Genomic DNA, 18,519 nt, shown 5'->3' on the forward strand with positions numbered 1-18,519 from the left:
TCTTGTTTCTGCAAAAAGATCATGAGTTTTCTCCAAATGTGTAAATACATGTCTCCATCCAGAAAGCTTCCTATTGTGTATCTGGATCAAAATTTATTTTGTTTCAAAGAAAACCGTTACAGGTTTTATTGTCAAGCTAAAGGCTTCTCATTCTTCCCATACGTGCTTAATAAATGCCATTACCTCCTTCAGAGATCTTTCCAAAACTAAGAACATGGTTTTGCTTTCTATAAAATACACTAGAGAAGAAAAGCACGTGTAGAAGAATGGTGAAATACTTTGTGCTGGTTTAATCATTTGCTTGCATTTGTGATTCTGCAAAGCTCAGAGAATGGTTTTTTTTGGAGGTGCACAGACACAGCAACGCTATACAGTACTGTGTCCCAGACCTACATGCAGCCGGCAGAGAAGTAATCAGCTGTGGAAAACAATGACCCTCCTGAGTGCACTGTGTGACCGTAAGTTCTCATGCCCAAAGAAAGGTAAAGTGCCCTGTCAGTGTCTCAGGGCAGAGTGAATTCCCTGAAGGCTCTGAAATCCTGGTTGGAACTGAATGTGCTTGTTTTACATTTTATAACCAACAGTGGATTGCTTTTTTACCCACATATTGGTGAACAATACTGCAGGAACCTGAAGTTTGATGCAAGGCAAGGGTTGATCATGTTTTAGTGTGGTGTCTACAAATTTCTTACAAATTTGTATCTATTGCATTGCAGTAGAGGTGGTAAGAAACTGATCAAGCAGTGTTCAAATACTATATATTTTGTATATTACAGTTTTAATTTTTTCCGCCTTTAAACCACAGTGGTCAGGCAGTGTCTGATTTGGTATGTCTGTGAATCAGGTGCTAGGCACAGTTAGTAATCAATTTTTATTTTTGTTTGTGCTTTTGTAGGTTTCTTGGTGTTACGCAGTTTTCTCCTACTCATGCCAGAAAAGCCTTTCCTTGCTTTGATGAGCCCATCTACAAGGCTACATTCAAAATCAGCATCAGACATCAAGCAACTTACTTATCTTTGTCCAACATGCCAGTTGAAACTTCTGTTTTTGAAGAAGATGGATGGGTTACAGATCACTTTTCACAGACCCCTCTCATGTCCACCTATTACCTGGCTTGGGCAGTGTGCAATTTTACATACCGGGAAACTGTCACCAAGAGTGGAGTAGTTGTAAGTATTTCTGATGTACCAAAAATATTTCATTACTGTGAAAACCCTCAGTTTTTTGTAAGGGGATTGTACCAGCAAATACTTAAAATATTTTCTTGATTAATATTTTTAAAATTTGCTGGTCTATTTAATGATTGTGTGTATTGTTTGGGACCTCTTCTGGAGGTTTGTCTAACATTTTTAGTTTGTCTTGTGCCTGTTGTAAATAGCTTAGTAGGTGTGGTTATCTGATTAAATTTTAAACTTTTAAATACACTGTTAAACTACACTTAGTTTTTCTCGGGAAATTTTTTCTTGTTTTTCCTGTAGCCTTTTCATTACCAGTGTTCATGAGATTATTAAACTGGTAAGGCTTCCTTTGATAGTGATGTGTCCTTTGTTGTGCTGCATGCTAGCTCAGGACGCTGATAGAGTGATTTCTATCTTTTGCTCGGGAGCAGGACTTAGCAACCTATCTACTTCCTGAAGTTAATGGAAGTACTAAGTTTCTTAAGTTGTTTTTTTTGCAAATAGGGCATGATTCCAGGAGTTATGCCTTGGAAAAAAACCAAAAGCTAAAATCTTTATTTACGTCAGTTTTGGGTTTTTGTACAAATATCAAGCTCAGAACTGTATAACAAGCCAACACATAAATGAGAAATGCTGTCAGTTTAATAGAATATTTTACAGTGCTGTCATCTTGATTTTTTCAGGTGAACATTCAGAGAAACCATTCCTACTTAGTTTCTGTGACTAACAAAACAGAGCTAATTCTGGAAGTAGAGGACTTGACAACAGTTTGAGCTGTGAGCCTGAGCAAAGGAGGGTTCACCTTATACTTTGGCAAATGCTGTATGATTTTGTGCTATAGCCTGGGAACTTGAGGAAGGCTGCAGACTGTTCATATCAGGAAATAGCTCCTTAAGCACTTTGAGCCAGCCTGATCATTGTGCTGCAGTGGAGGGAGCTGATCCACCTACTCTGAGCCAAAGGTATTCTTGGCCTTCCTTGTCGCAGCCATGAGCTCTGTACAGCCATATGATCTGGCTGAAAACTTACCTCAAAAATAACTGAAAATGTGCTAAGTTTTCAGCCAAAGCAGTTCACTGACCCAGCTTTTTGTGTTGCTTCCAGAGTCCTAGCATGGATTCAAGGCTGTGCTGATGGAAGGTAGACCCAGAAAGCACTGGCATATCTCATTTAGGCCTGAAGGGATCAACAAATAAGTCTTCTATTTGTTACTGGAACAGCTGGGTAGGACACTGGGAGGCTTTCTTCAGACCTTTTCTACCATGACTGTTACACTACTTTCTGGCACCACACAAGGAAGAAGTATGACTAGGAAGTGGTTCTCCTAGTGAGGTGCTTTTAAATGGGAACTGCTGAAACTTATGTAATAGTCATAGGACCATAGAACAGTTTGGGTTGGAAGGGGCCATAAAGACCATGTAGTTCTGAACCCCCCTGCCACAGCCAAACACACCTTCCACTAGACCAGGTTACTCAAAAACCATATCCAGCCTGGCCTTGAGCACTTCCATGGATCTTCCACAGCTTTTCTGAGCAATCTCACCACCCTCACAGTATAGAATTTCTTCATAACACCTAATCTAACCTGCCTCCTTTTGTTTTGAAACATGTTACTCCTTGTGCTATCACTGCTATTGGCGTAAGCAAATATTTAAATCATTGGGGATGGAACTCAGGACCATCAGTTTGAAACATGTGACTTACTTCCTCCTTAACTCATTGTAGTATTCTTTAGAGCTCATATCCTATATACTTTTGCTGCTTGAATATATTTGATGCCTTGAAAACAGAGGCACACTTATGTCTTGTAGACAACAGTTGATAACTTTCTGCTGTTCTTGTGGGTTTTTTTTCAAAACTATTCTCAAGACTTTTGATTTACTGGAATCTGAACAGAAAATCCAAGTATTCTTCTGTTAGGTATTTTTGGTTTCTAGAGCCTTATAGTTATGCTTGCATCTATTGGTTGAGGGCATGTAGGAGATACATATGTATTCTGCACCAACTTGACAGTACCGCTGTGCAGAGCTTTTTCAACAGTTATGAAAATTAGTTGGTTAATCTTTGTGAAAACTTGGAAACCAAAATCCTGCATAGATTGAGATAGTCTGTTATCCTATAAAATTGTTTGTTAAGTCTAGATTTTAGCTCTTGTTTTTTTATAAAGCCCTTATCACTGAGGTATATTAACATCCAGGAATACTGAAATAGTTTGCAGTGGATTATTGGTTAAATACATCTTGCTATTTTTCAGTTCCATTTGGGATCTGATCATCTTTTATCATGGTTCAGTTTTGTTGAAAGAGTATGTTTTAAGGTATAAACTCATGGCAAGTACTTCAGTTCAGAGCTGCATTCTTTCAGATGAATTGCTGAGGTAATCCATCTTTTTGAGTCTCTTATATTGCAATGCCAGGAGTTCCTGGATGCTACTGAGTGAATTTGAAATCATTGGAATCCTTGCACACAGAATTTCAAATTTCTTAGTTTCCTTCAAAGCCACTTTTTACTAAAATACACTTACCCCCATACTCATGGCAGTTAAATTAAATGTATAATAAAAGTAAGTTTCCTTCTAAAAATGAAAATTACCCAGACCTTCGGCTGAAGCATCTTGATAGGCTATTTCTTATATTGGTGAATCTTCATTTTAATTAATGCAGTGAATCTTCATTGTAATTAATAACAAATATAAGAAATATATTTGTTAGTAGACACCTAAAGACTCCAGCTTGCTTTTGCTTTTATTTTGGCAGTTCTATGAACCTTGTTTTGGGTCACAAAACATTTTTGAGGGAGTGGGCTGTCCTTTCAAATTTTGACAGCATGCTAAATGATTATAATCTCACTTCTCTTCCAGCTGACCAGTATTAATGAAGTAGTGTGGTCAAGGTTAGGTAAACTCTGAGAAATAGAACTAGTTGTGAGATGAAAAGCAGATTTTTTTCCTCAAAATGGCTAAAATGTTAATTTTTCATTTTTTTTCTCAAGAATGCCACTGACCTCAAAATTAGTTTAAACTTAAGCATGACATTCAATACAAGTCAAGTTTTAAATAGAAACTGCCTTTTGGAAAGCTTAGGTAGCCAATCAAAATACTTACACGGCTATAGCATATATAACTCTTGCATGAAGATGTTCTACATTTCATACACTAAAATTAATTGGAAAAGGGAATTAAGACAGTTATTTTTTAAGAGCATCCTATAGTAGATGTGAATCATTATCACATACATGACTTTAGTCCATGTGGGTCTGGTCCAAATCCCTTCCAGATTAGGTAATTTAAAAGCAGACCTGACTTTTTATATGTATTACAGGTATATAATATGTTGTTCAGATTCAGCTGGGGTTACAGAAAATCACTGCAACTGCCTTTGTCTTTAGGCAGGGACTTTATTCCTTATGTAAAGTCATCTGCTATGGAGTAGAGAGCAGTGTAGTTCTACCAGGGTGGTGCCTGAGGTAATGTTGTTTTGAGGGAGGAGGGGTGCCCTTGCAAGCAGGCTTAGCTGATCAGTGTATGGCTCTAGCAGTTGTACCAGCTGCAGCTGGGGAAAATCATGGGATCTGTATACTGTCATCATTGTGCAGTACAATAATCCAGAAAACTTCACTTACCTCCACATGCTCTTATTTTGCATTTCCTAATCATGCATCATACGTTCTTTGTCAGTAATTCTTAAAAGCAAAATATTGCTGGTTGGAGTGTATTGTCTGTCACATCATCACTGTGTCTCTTTCCTTCATTGTGCTTTCAATCCACCAGGCCTTTTCCAACTATTGTTGCTTTATTTTTTCCCCCTGCTTGGATAAGTGCTTCTATTCTCCAAACCCTCTGTTTCTCATTCCTTTGTCAGATGAACATGGAAATTGGCTATTTCCTGCATGGCTTTTCAGTGTCTCATAAGTTAATTAATTTTTTCCCCTGTAAATTCTTTCTCTTTTTGAACTAGTGGAAGGAGGGAGTACATAATATATCAGTGGAGATGAATGTATGGCTGAAAAAAATGTTTCTGGGAGATTCACCTTCTCCTATTCTTCCTTTTTGCTGTGGATAGGATGTGGAGATAGGTATGGAAATAAAATGCCAACTGGCAACACGAATGTGTTTCTCTTGTCAGGGAGAGTATCTGCTAAAAACAGAAAGTGTATGGAAAGAAGTGAAGTCAGGAGGAATTGTGGGTGCAGGGGTTAAAGAGACAAGTGCAGACAGTACCAGAGCAGATGGGAGTGAGCAGCTGTGAAAGAAAGTGGCTATCTAGCTGGGTAGTGGTGAGTGGGAGGAGAAATGCTGAAGACAGTACCCAAAGAAGAATTTTGTGTGGCTTTACTTTTCTTACCCCTGCTTCTATTCCAAAGTGGTGGCAGCACATTTTGCAGGATGGGCAGTGTGTGCCTGACCACACCCGGGTCAGCTGCTCAGGGTAGAACCTCCACTAACTGAACCCATCCATGTTCCATTTTGGAGAGACCTTTACAGCCAGGTGTGTCTTGGTTTCAGCTGTATTAAATGTTATTGTAGTGCTACTTTGTCATGATACAAGGACCTTAAGGCTAAGAAAGATCTTATGATAAGAATTATACCCAAATAAAGTCAACCTTTATTGCACTCTTTTTGTTTTGATATTGCTTTATCTAAGATGTAATTAATGTTCACAAGCTGTACAGTACATTTAAGTCCTACCCTGGCCAATGAGGAGGAGCTCTAATAATATGGCTAAAGGAAAGTAAGATAATTAGTGTTTCTGTCGTGCTTTCTGGCTTGCAGAGAGCCTGTATAGACGTCCTGGTATTGAATTCTCTCAGGCATGTGCCTGGGGGGCTCACTCAGTTTGGCTTAATATAACTAAAAAAGATATAATGGTCTCAAGAATGGGATCTGTGTAGTAATAATTGCTTGATTTTGCACAAGTGAAAAATTATTTTTGTCCAGGAAGAGCTAGTGAGCAGAGCCACATAAGCAGATCTAGATCATAAGTGGTACATGTCCAGCAGCTCATGTTTGTTTAGTTCCAGCATGGGACTGTGGTTTTATTCTAGCATGGGACCATGGTTTTATTTATTTATGTCCTTAAGACGACTGGATATAGTACAGTGCTTCCAGCTGGACAGCTGTGTTGGGCATTGTCTTACCTGAAGTGTGGTGATCAGTCTGAGGAGACTAAAGAGCTGACTTTCATTAATAGTCTAAGAAAAAGAAAAAAAAAACATGTCAATCAGCAGAATAACTTTTTTCTCGGTGAGTTTTTTCATTTGTTAGTTGCTAGAAAAAACTGAAAATATCAGTCTTGTTTAAAGTAGCTATGCACTTACTATGCAGTTCAGCCAGTAGCTTTTATAAAATTATTTTGTATTTGAAAAATGTATTAATATTTTTATCTAATAGGAAGAATGACCTCAAGACCATGAAATTTCTGTCAGCTAATCACTACCTGGGTTAAAGGTTTGAGGCTCTTCCTTAGGCCCTCTCTTCAGCTGATGGTAGTAACTGCCAGCAAAGTCTCTTCATCAGTTATTATTTATTAATCAGTATTGAAGCACTTATATGTGAGATAATTCTTTGTGGGTGAGCATATTGGCTACAGCAGAATGGTTACATTACCAAAAGCAGAACTTGTCTTCAATTAAAATTTTCTTCCTCTGCAGCCTGCATTTAAATGCAGCTCCAGAGCTGTGCTCTGCTTTTGAAGCCCTGCAAAGTAACTTTTGTTAGCCCATCACTTACCACTGGGAGGCCACACGTTTATCTGATAAACAGGTAACAGCTAACAGAGGAAGCACCAGGCATATTTCTGAATCTTGGTATGATGCACATTTGTAGTATTTAATCTTTATATGTCCATGAATCTTACAATGATGCACATTCATTTTTGCTTTTTATTACTAATGTCCCACACTTGCTGTCTTCAGAGCAGCTTTCATAAAACAGTTAAAACATGTTAGAGTGTATTGGGAAGTATGCAGTTATGTTGATCTAGAAAAGCACATAAGGCTATAGATAGGTATGTTTGTGCTTTCTTTTGTGAGTGTGAAATTTTCTCTGTAGTTACAATAGGCTGGTCTGCAAGTATCTTTTACTCAGTTCAGTGCTTACTAGTGTGAATTACTTTAAATGGGAACCTGTATTATAATACAATAGGAATCCAAAGAAATCTTAGCTTTTTCAGATTCACTGCATCAATATTTGTTTACCCATTCTGTTTCAGATTTGTATATTGAAAATAACTTCTAGTTTATTAATTTTTAAATACTGTAGCTACAAAACATGCTACAAACAAAAACCTATGTGATCAGCATCCATGCTAAACTGAATATGCCAGGGAATTTGTTAAAAACATAAATTGCAAACTTGCAATCCATTGTTATTGATTTCTAGTTGAATTTGCAAGTTGAATGCACTAAGAAAACACTGTACATTTATTGTGTTTACTCCTTTAAAAATTGCTGCCTGTCAGCACTTGTAGTACATGCTGTATTTAAATGTGATATTTGTTTTAGTAATGTTAATGCCCAGGTGGACTCTGCAAATAATGCTATTGAATTGAAAGACTCGAGTTTGGAAGCATTGTTTTGTTTTGTTTTGTTTTGTTTTAGGCTAGGAAGATCACCTGTCAGTATCTGGGGGCAGTGCTATACTTTGTATATAGTAGCAATAAGACTGTAAAAAGGCACAAATCAGTTTCTTAATTTGTGGCTATTTTGTAGGTTTATGGCTTGCTTGCAGTTACAGTGAGGAGGGAGAGGCAGCACACGATTCCTGGCCTGATGGTTGTCAGAACAGCTTCCTAATTGTAATTCTGTACATTCAAGAGCACTTCAGCCTGTAGTGACTTCATCTGGGGTCTCTGCTGGCTAATGAAAGAAAAGAAAGGTCTGAGACTTAGTATTTTGACTCCTTCCCTGCCATTTGTCCAGAGGAGAGTACAGTGAAGTGCCTGCACTTCGTCCTACTTCCCACATTACAAGCAAGGAAAGGAGGGAGATGTAAGAGAAGACTTCCCTTTCATGTGCTAATGAACATATGCTTAGTAGTATGTGATGTGACAATGCAACTCATAGTCAAGACTGAAAACTCGAGCTGCACTCTGCTTTCTGTACTGTGTTGTTTCATGTCTCCTTATGCTTCTTATGTTGTGCTGTCATATTTTATTTCATTAACTTATTCGTCTGTCCTTGGCATCAACATGAATACTGCTCTCTGACATCCAAGGAAGTAGCACGAGTCTATTAACATCTTTCTGTAAGAGTCATGCTCTTGCTATAAAAGCAAAAGTGATGTGCCAGATAATCTGTAGGAGGTATCTCGCTCCAGAACAACGTAAAGGTGAACACACCAGCCAGGTGAACATTTGTCAGTCAGGCCAGTGCTTTCCTGTGTACCTACCATAGTAACTGTGCTTTATGCAGTGAAGATGGATTACAGACTTAGTTGACATCTAGTTGAGTGACAGATACAGTATTTGTTGACGGAGGAGAGTGATGTGTGCTTTTATTTATTTATAGACCAGTGTCTTCTCCAGGGTTTAGGTAAATTTTATTTGGAGTTTTCTTACAGGAATGAGAAACTTAGCCTGTTTGTTTCCAGTTTTTATAACCAGCGGTGAGAAAATAACCTCTTATTTTGGAGATTCATGCCTGTTGCTGGTTCAAGCCTCCTTTTTGAGGACAGACAGGTGTTTGTAATGTTCACCTTTCAGGCTTGCCTTGACCTGTTGCTTTTGTGTTGAAAACCTTGCACAAATGCCACCTTAATTTTTGCCTTTGTCCCAGTATTTTTTGCAGCCTGAAGGTTTATGGTATTTACCCCCATTTTTACTAGTAGAATACCTAGTCAATTGGATTTTCTTCTAAGGTATTGTAGGGTTGACAGAACTGTTTTGCTCTTCTGGTGTGGTGCTTTCACATTTTGGGTACCTTTTTTGGAAGCTTTTTTTAATCGGATGCTGGGATGAAATGAGATGCTGGAGAGTAGTGGTTCACAAAGTGACTTTGAGATCCTGGTCTATGGCAAGTTGAACACAAGTCAACAGTGCCCTGGCAGCCAGGAGGGCCAGCCCTGTACTGGGGTGCATCAGGCACAGAATCTCCAGCCAGGCAAGGGAGGGGATTGTTCCACTCTGCTCTGCACTCGGGCAGCCTCACCTCAGGTGTTGGGTGTAGGTTGGGTGCCACAATATAAAAAAATATATTAAACTATTAGAGAGTGTCCAAAGAAGAGCCATGAAGATGGTGAAGAGCCTTGAGGGGAAGCCTAGTGAGGAGTGGCTGAGGTCACTTGATCTGTTCAGCCTGGAGGAAACTGAGGAGATGCCTCATTGTGTCTTCGACATTCTTATGATGGGAAGCAGAGGGGCAGGTACTGGTCTCTTCACTCTTGTGACCAGTGACAGGACTCGAGGAAATGGCATGAAGCTTAGTCAGGGAGATTTAAGCTCAATATCAGGAAAAGGTTTTTCCTCCAGGGTGTGCTTGAACACTGGAACAGGCTCCCCAGGAAGTGGTCACAGCACCACACCTGTCAGAGTTCAAGAAGTCTTTGGACAATGCTTTCAGGCACATGGAATGATTCTTGGAGATGGTGGTGTGCAGGACCAGGAATTGGACTTGATGATCCTTGTGGATCCTTTCCAACTCAGAATATTCTGTGAATCTGTAAATGTGCTTTTCCAGGGTCTAGCTTCTATGGCTTCACATGTCCTTTCCTGCTATTCTCCAGGAGTGTTTGCACAGGGCAAACTCCTGCATGGAAAATAGTGAGGCTGATCAATTGCCTTGTAGGCAGTGCTCTCATTCTCAATTTATTCCAGCTCAAAGTGGTTGCTGTGGTTGTCCAGCTGCTCGAGCTCATCACGTGGGCCCATCCCCTGGCACACCTCTCATGCACTTGGGTGGGGACAGGTGCCAGAGAACAGCTCTGCTGGCCTGGTTCCACTGAGTGGTACCCCAAGGAGATCCTCTGCTGCTCCTGCCTGGCAGCTTTCTGGCTGCTGCACGATGTTGAGACCTAGCAAGAGCAGTTAGAAATGAGAGCCGAGCGTGTTATCTTTGTATTTGGAACAGCATAATTCGAAAGCAGATTATGTTTCTCTTTGAAGGCTAAATGACCTAAAGTTTATTAAAAAAAGTAATCCCACAGTGGATTATCATGAAGAATGTTTAGCAATGCATTTTGTTTCACAGCATGCAGTGGCACTGTGTGGCAATGTGGGACAGAACAAGAAGACTAATATTTTATTTATATGAAACGACTGGGTGGGGGAGAGGATAAGAAGCAAAAGGTGGTTATTAGCATTTACCTCTGGGGTACCCACACTTTTTTCCCTCTCGCCTCCTTTTCCCAAGCGTGGTGATAGTTTGGTAGTCACAGCAGCTTGAAACCTCAATTAAGAGTTCTTATCTTCAGGATGGCAAGTAGCACCTCGGTTAATAAGGGTAAAAGGGAATAAAAGATGTAGGAAATAAAAGGTGTAGGAGGAAGAAGGGAAATTGATTCCTATAGAATAATTTCAAAGAAACTTTACCTACTGAATCATTTGCATACCACATGCGTTTCTTGTAGCTCTTCAATCCCCTGACTAAATAAATCACAGGCCATTGTTGAACAATAAATAACATCATGCTGTGTTTTGTTTTACTGAAAAGTGTTCCTATATGTTTGAAATTTGATAATGTTGTAAGTTCATTGTTGCACTTTAAATACCACAGGGAAAAGGAAAGGTGATTTATATCTAATGAGAAAGTTTGATAGTTTTAGTTTTTTTGTCCGATAGTTGAATGTCTGTTTTTCAGGTAGAAGCCCAAATTTGCATGTGGGAATGTCAGTGAGTGATAAGATGTTCTGCTTCATTCAAAGTCATATATATGAATGCATATGCATTCATAAATAGATTTTTGGCTACTGCTGCATCAGAGATGACTTACATTTTTTTTTTCCTTTCACGAGACTAATTGAATAATTCTTCTCATTCTTCTCTCAATTTCTTACTGAAATTATACTAACAGGATTTGGGGGATGAAAAGGGAATGATGCCCAAACTTGCTTTTATTCTCATGATGAGCCTTTGCTTTTTATTCCTTAGCAATTCTGTATGTTTAAAATGTTAAATATGCAGCTCTCAAGTAAAAGAAAAGAGTGATCACTAGGAATATCTGATTTATTTCAGTCCACAGTACTTTTACTATACAACCTTTCTTCAACAAGCACCAGCAGAGGCAGTAGTAGCATTCTGCCCTTCTTTGGAAGTCTCCTATCATGCCATGTTCAGGTTGTATTAGATATTTATTGTGATCTCTTTTTATAACTGTAGAATGTGGAGTGGTGATTTGTACTTGTGCTCTATTTAACTTGCTCTAGGGTTGTTAAATGTTTATTCTTGAGCCAAGACCATTAGATCTGAAGTGGAAATTTAGACAGTTAATATAAGCCATTCTGAAATAGCATTGCAGTCACCTGCTGACCCTGATGGTCACTTTAAAAAAAAGCTTTAATAGGTGGAGAATTAGGAAATAGACTGTATTAACTTTCCTGCTTTAAAATGTTACATGTCTTGTGGACAGCATAGCAACAAGTATATTAAAGTTAATAGGCCCCAAGATAGCAGAAAGATCAATCCCTTGGGAATATGTATCTTTATGTAGAAAAAGGAAGGCTGAAACTTTTCCATATGTCTCTGTATTTCTTGGCTTGTGATGATTCTCAGAAGACCTGTCATTCACAGTTGCTGAGGCAAGTACTGTATGGTTTGTCTGCCAAGTGAGCTTATATTACTTCTGCCCACAGGAGGCATACAGAGGCAATTGGGTGGTAGCTTAGCGTTAAGAACCTAGTGCAAACTTCTTCAAAACATTATTGTGTAAAGCACAAAGAGGCTTGAGAAAGTGGAAGGGGATGAAAAAGGCCACCTCTCAGAAAACTTGGGACTCCTTGCTATGAAGCAACTTTGAAATGCTGAACTAGCTTGGAACATGAGAGCTGCTTGAGCAGCAGAAAAAGTTCAGCAAAAGCATAATTTAGGTATGGAAATGAACATCAGTAATTTGCATGGTTACAATAGGGCGTATTATAACATTTGTCTTTACTACAAAATACTTTGATGAATCACACATGACTAGGAATGATTATACTACCACGAAGTATTGTGAGGATAAAAAGGATCTCTGAATCATAGTGCAGCTGGTAGTGTAGAGTTGCCTGGCTTCACAGTTCTGTTATTCAGGGTTGATGGCTAAGGAGAAATATCCTGAATGCTGTTTTGTATGTACATTTGTGCTTTAGCAGCATTTGAAGGATTTAAATACATTTAATTATACATTCTGTTCCGTAACTGATCTCACCAGTACAATGACACCTTGCAGTACCTACATGAGGAAGTCCGGAGAAGAACAAAACTGATTTCCCAGCAGAATCTATTTGCTCTGAAAGATGCTTCCTCTCAAATGCAGGCATGATTTACTGATGCTAGGATGTTTTCACTAAGTTGAGCTGTTGTTATAATTACAATTACAAGTTGAAGTGCTTTTCCATATTTTTAGAGTTCTGTCACCTGAACTTGGACAAGCTCTGCTTTATCTAACATCCTCTAACCACAGACTTTAATGTACTTTTCTTGCTTTTTTGGTGACTGCTTTGTGGTTTCTAGTCACTTCAGGCTCACCATCTTTCAGGTCCAAGGAATTGTGTGTTTTCCATTCAGAAGACTAAGTTCAAATAGTGCTGCTGAACTACAGTACTGGTTTTTGGCTTATTTTCTCTACCTCTGTCGAGGTTGGGATTGAAGCTCTTGAGATGGTATTTCGCATTCAGCGTTAGATGTTTATTTTTTCTTATCTATGTTACAGTCTCACAGGCAGTGAGTTCTGCAGTAATTTGCTAACAAGGTACAAAATGGCTATCTTTTGTTACAAGGTCTTTTAAGGCTAAACTAGCCAACTAAGAAATGACACCTAAATTATTTTCACTTTTAACTCAATAGCTAATCACTCAAAGTCCACAATGCGGACTGTTCTGTCCAATTACAAAATACCACCCAAACCCATGAAGAAGAAGGAAGAAGAAGGTCAAGAAGAAGAACCAGCCTCCTTCCTAAAACCTCCATCTTGCTCCATATATATTACTGTATTCTAAAACCTTAAACTCTTAGTTTTCCACCCTGTGATATTATGTACTTCTAATCAAACTACACTCCCATAATCCCAGTGCTATCAATCAATTTTGGAAGCCCTCTCCATGGCTGTCATGGTTTGACACTGGCACAATGCCAGTGCCCCCATGAAAATGTAATCTCTCAATTGAATGCTGTGAAATGCAATCGAGAACAGAGCAAAGCTGGCCCAAGCTTAATAACAGAAAAAAACTTTATTAAGCTACTACTATAAAAAAAAAGAAAAGAAAGGGAAAAAAACACACAAAGATCAAAATTAAAACCTTGCAAAGCATTCCTTCTCCCACCACCCAACTCCAACAAACCACAGTGTGATACAATCTGGACCCCAGTCAGGTTTCTGCCCTCCAGACAATCAATACTCAGTCCATCGAGGGAGACAGAGTCTCTCCTGTGCCACAGACCCCCTAAGAAACACAGCTCCACATCCTGTGTTTCTATGTCACACATGGCACCGCCCGGAGAAGAAGTTTGCCATGGTGACCCTTTTCCTTTCCATGCACAGTGCTCTCACCACCAATGCATGGATGGACAGACTGCTTTTAGGATTTTTCCTTTCAAGGATGCCCTGCCAAGAGGGGAAAAAAAAAAAACCCCAACAGTTCAGTTTTTTCATTTTTTGGGACCAAAGTCCTCCCCCATTTTCCCCTGGGGCCGAGGGTCCAAGAACAGAGATCTTCTTCTCTTCTCCTTCTTTTGAGGACAGGCGGCACCACCACAAACCCCCTAACTTTTTCTCTGTTCACTCCACTTCTGTCTTTTCCCAGCTGAAGCAGGTCTCTTGACTCACTGGCATCCTCCTAAAATACAGTCTCTCTTGAAGGAGAAGATTGGTTCAGTTTGTGGCCAACATGGAAAAGTCCAGCCAAAAGCCACTCCTTGTCCCCCTCCCATCTAGAATTCTTCCTTCCAACATCCCAGGGTCCAAGGTGTCCCTCTTCCTCTCTTTCAAACCAAGGAGGGGAAAAAATTCACAAAGCTTTCATTTCTCAGGAAAGGTTAAAAGTCCGGACTCCCTGTCTGGCTCTCTGCCCGGATTCTCCAGCTCTCACAGGCAGCTGGGCACTACCTCAGTCAGGCCATGGGCCTTCCCCTCCCCACCCAGCCACGGCCGGGCAGGGGAGAAGCTGCACTGCACGCTGACCGGAACCAAAGAGAGCGAGTTCTCCTGGGAATTCTGCTTTTAACCACTCAGAGGTGTGTCCACCTTCAATTGGTCAATATCCAAATTGACCTCTTCCTTCTAAGAAAGTTATTTTTCCGTGTCAAACCATGACAATGGCCTCAGGTCAAATGCAGTGCTCTCCTGGGAAGTCAGTCTGTCAGCACAGAAACTCTAAAATTCTCAACATCCCGGACTCCAACACCATATCATGCATTTTATCATTGTGAGTAAAGCAGCGTAGCTGAAAACTGCTGCTGAACAGACTTGTATTGTTCCTGCCGCTCCCTTGCCTGCACACTTTGCTGTATAATTTCTGTCAAATCTAGTGATCTGTGGTTGGACAGTGAGCCTGCAATTGTCCAGTGGGAAACTAAAAAAAATTTAATGACCTTTTGACAGAACCATCTCACCCAATATGTGGCTAGTCTATGGATCTAATTGGAAGGGAGAAGGAAATGCAGAACTGTTCTTTTTAGTGATATGCTGCCATAGATTTGGAGAAAGAACAATATAAAACTGTATGAAGATATTTTGCCACTCTTGATGATTTGTGGAGATGTCATTGAGAAATATGACTAACCATAACTCTCTAACTTTGTCAAACATCCCTCTAACCAGGAGTATTTCCCATCCAGGCCTCTGTCATTATCGCTCAAATGGAGAAATTAATGCTAGTGTTTGGTATGTGTGAATTACAAGCAAGATCATTCAGAAGAGTGAGATGTTACCATTCCTCTATGTATACCTCACCTTCCTGATTATTAAGAACCCATTATAATTTATTTTCTGGAGTCTAGCTGTGTGGGTCACTATGTTGAAGGAAAAAGTCCTGTTATCCACAAGGAAGAGACACTGTTTAAAGGACCCACAGCCAGAGCTGGTCTTTGAGTCATGTTAATTTACACTGAGATATTTTTCCCCCAGTATTTATTAAAAAACCACAACACACTTGATGTAAAAGCAGATACAGAGGAAAATAATTTCCTATGTCCTATACGGTGACCAGTTTAGAGAAGACAATTAGTGGATTATTACTCCTAAACTCTAGTTTGTCTGTGACCCTGACCTGGAGTTGTACATGGGCCACTGGCTTAATAGCTGCCAAAGGACCTGCTCTCTGTGAATGTGCATTATCTGATGTGGAACCTCTTGCACTTCACACTGTGACAATCAGTGGCAACAAGATATGTATTTTATTACATGTTTCACTTACTTAAATGCATTTATTCCACATTTTCATTGTCTTTTATCTCTTTTCTCTGTAATGATCAGCGACTGATTATACTCCATTTGCTGTGTACCAGTCCTAAGTCTATAGACAGTTTTGCTGTCCTTTTCAGAACTCAAAAATATTTAATCTCTCTTTGCATGGGATTCACTTCCCATCTCCTTCTATTCTTATCACCGTTCTCTGTGCATTTTAAGTTCTACAGTGTCTATTTGAAACATTGAACAAGAGAGGGGTGGTGTCACAACTGCCTACAATGCTCAAAGTTTATATGCTTGCGTTTGTTCTGTGACATAATAATTTTTTTGTTTTTTTTTCTTTCCCTAATCAGTTGTAACTTTGTGTTTGCCCATTGAATGTCTGTTGAGCACAGAGCTGACATTTTCAGAGAGCTGGGCACAGTGATACCCAAGAATTCTACCCTGAGCTATAGCTAATATAGACTACTAATGTGCATGCATAGTTAGGGTTATGTTTTTCTGTTTACATTTCTTTGCACTTACTGATGTTAAATTTCTTCCACTGTTTTACCAACCAGCCACTTACTGTCCTGAGATTCACCTGCAGCATTTTGTACATATGCCTGTTCTGAATACTTCTGTATAGACTGAATGCTTTTCTTCTTATTTGTCCACACTGGTTCTGGACACATTCCATATTGCTTATCTCTGCTGGTGTGGTAGGGTTCATGACTGAGACAAGAAGATGCCAGTTGCGTGTTCTGTTTTGTGGCAGGGAACTTGTATGGAAATTGACTAAAATGTCTTGCTGAAAAAGATGCTGATAGTGTGGTATTATATATGCCTGATCAGGTGAATAGAGAAGGTGGTTTTTGTTAGAAGTCATGGGTAGTTATGGTTCAAATCACTGCTATGTGAGAAGTCTGATAACATTAGCAGTGGCAGTTGTGCTGAGATTGACCAACATCTTCAACTCTTCTCAGTGCATTTTAGCCAGTGTATCTGTTCAGGAGTATTCTGAATCCTTCTTTAGGTTCCATTAACTCTGTTGAACAGACTGCCATTGCCTGACAGCAGAGATACAGATACCATCTTGTGTACAGACGTGAACAGCGTAGAGACCTTTGGGATCTGAAGTGCAACTGAAGTGTCTGCTTTGTCAAGCATCAGCTGTAGAGTTTTGACTGTAATTCTGTTTGAACAAATTTTCATTCCACTCTATTTCAAGAGGGATGTATTGTCTCTCATGACATTAAATACTTTTTGGTTTGGTGAGAAACAGGATTACAGCAATCCTGATTCAGTTCTAACAAAGCAATAATGACAAGTTCAGCTGGTGAGTTGATACTTGTCACTTGTATGCACATCACTGGTGAGATGCTAACACATTAAGGATAAGTACCATAAGGCTAGGAAGATACTTTTCTTTATATTGCCTTTTTCCCCGATTTTTATGGAATTCTAGTAATCTAAAAATATAACAAGTTGAATGCAAAAAAAAAAAAAAGTTAAAAAAATCATGGCTCTGGTATGTGGAAAATTGCTTTTTTTATTTTTTTTTTATTTGTTTCATTATTTGTTTAAATATCCAAGGCTGCAGTGACAGGAGTATAATTTCTGGTTTTAATGGGAAAGATATTAGAACTATGAGTGAAACATAATTCATTGTTTGAAAGTCGGTCTGTTCTAGAGAACGATCGCCAGTGAAGTATTTAACTGATCTTTATATACCTGGACAATGCCAAATATATAGCTTCTTTGGAAATCTCAAAATGGAAAAAGTTGGACCTTCTGTACCTGAACTTTTAATCTGAAAGAGGTTGTCTGTGGCTTTGTACCATTTTCTGCTCATCAGCATTCAGCAACCCTGCAGGATAGAGGAAAAGTACAGAAGCATACGGAAAAGATAAAAGGAGACTGGGAGCAGAAAAGATAAATGACTTTGCCGTCAGTGCAGTATAATGAAAATCAAATCAATGCTTGGCAACGCACAATTGCCCAGTATGACTAACCCCAGACAGTATTTTAAATAAGGTACATGCCTTTTGTATTTTATTTTTGTATTTATATAAAGAAAAATTACTTTGTTATTAGTTGATTTCAGGGAAATAGATGTCCTGGTTCTGTAAAATTCTAAGAATGAGTATGACTTACATGTTTAGCGCCTCTTTAATTATTGGCTTTACATTGGCAACAACAAAATTCCATTACTGGCAAAGCCTGTTTCAACCAGTCTTACATTGTTTTGGCAGGGTATAAAAAGGATTCTGCATATAGGATACATTCCTCTTAAAAGTGTAAAGGAATTATTTGTTTGATAATGCATACAGAAGGTATCTAGGATTTAAAATGAGCTGCTTTAACTACTGTTTTACTGTGCTCACCACTGCTCACAATCCTTGCTGGCCTGGCAGGCACTGGCTGGATAGGATTGTCTAGTGTGGCTCCTTTCTGTAGACTCAATATTGCTGAGCTGCCATCTTCCACCAGCTCTGTCAGCACTGTTGGTGGTAATGACTGGAGTTGATGATTCCCAGTGGGACCAGCTAACCATGCTCTATGATTTTATACCTTTGTATTGGTACTTTCTTCTTGAGTCCTTGACCTAATGATGATGTCTCAATAATCTTTTAGTCTGTAAGTTTCTGTACTGACAACAGTCTGTAACTGTTATCTCCTTCCAGGCTTCCTTTCAACTCTCTTTCAGTAGTTATTCAGCTAGGCAATACCAGAAATGGACCTTGGTGTGCAGGCAGCTGAACCTCTGGGTGGTAAAAGCAGAGTTACCACTTAGGGTTATAGACTGTAGTGGTGGCATCTGCAT

The 18,519-nt window shown here is 39.3% G+C and overlaps 1 protein-coding gene across 2 annotated transcripts in view; it reads left to right on the forward strand.

The window, feature by feature from the left end:
• The window catches only part of TRHDE (thyrotropin releasing hormone degrading enzyme), a 213,143-nt gene that overhangs the window by 5,748 nt on the left and 188,876 nt on the right, over positions 1-18,519 (forward strand). For both annotated transcript variants that reach the window (XM_021528979.3, XM_021528977.3), the window contains exon 2: positions 896-1,169. In XM_021528979.3, the coding sequence (XP_021384654.2) occupies positions 896-1,169 (274 nt within the window). The remainder of the gene's footprint in view (positions 1-895; positions 1,170-18,519) is intronic.

Source organism: Lonchura striata, chromosome 5 (assembly GCF_046129695.1).
Source record: "Lonchura striata isolate bLonStr1 chromosome 5, bLonStr1.mat, whole genome shotgun sequence".
Classification (NCBI taxonomy): Eukaryota; Metazoa; Chordata; class Aves; order Passeriformes; family Estrildidae; genus Lonchura; species Lonchura striata.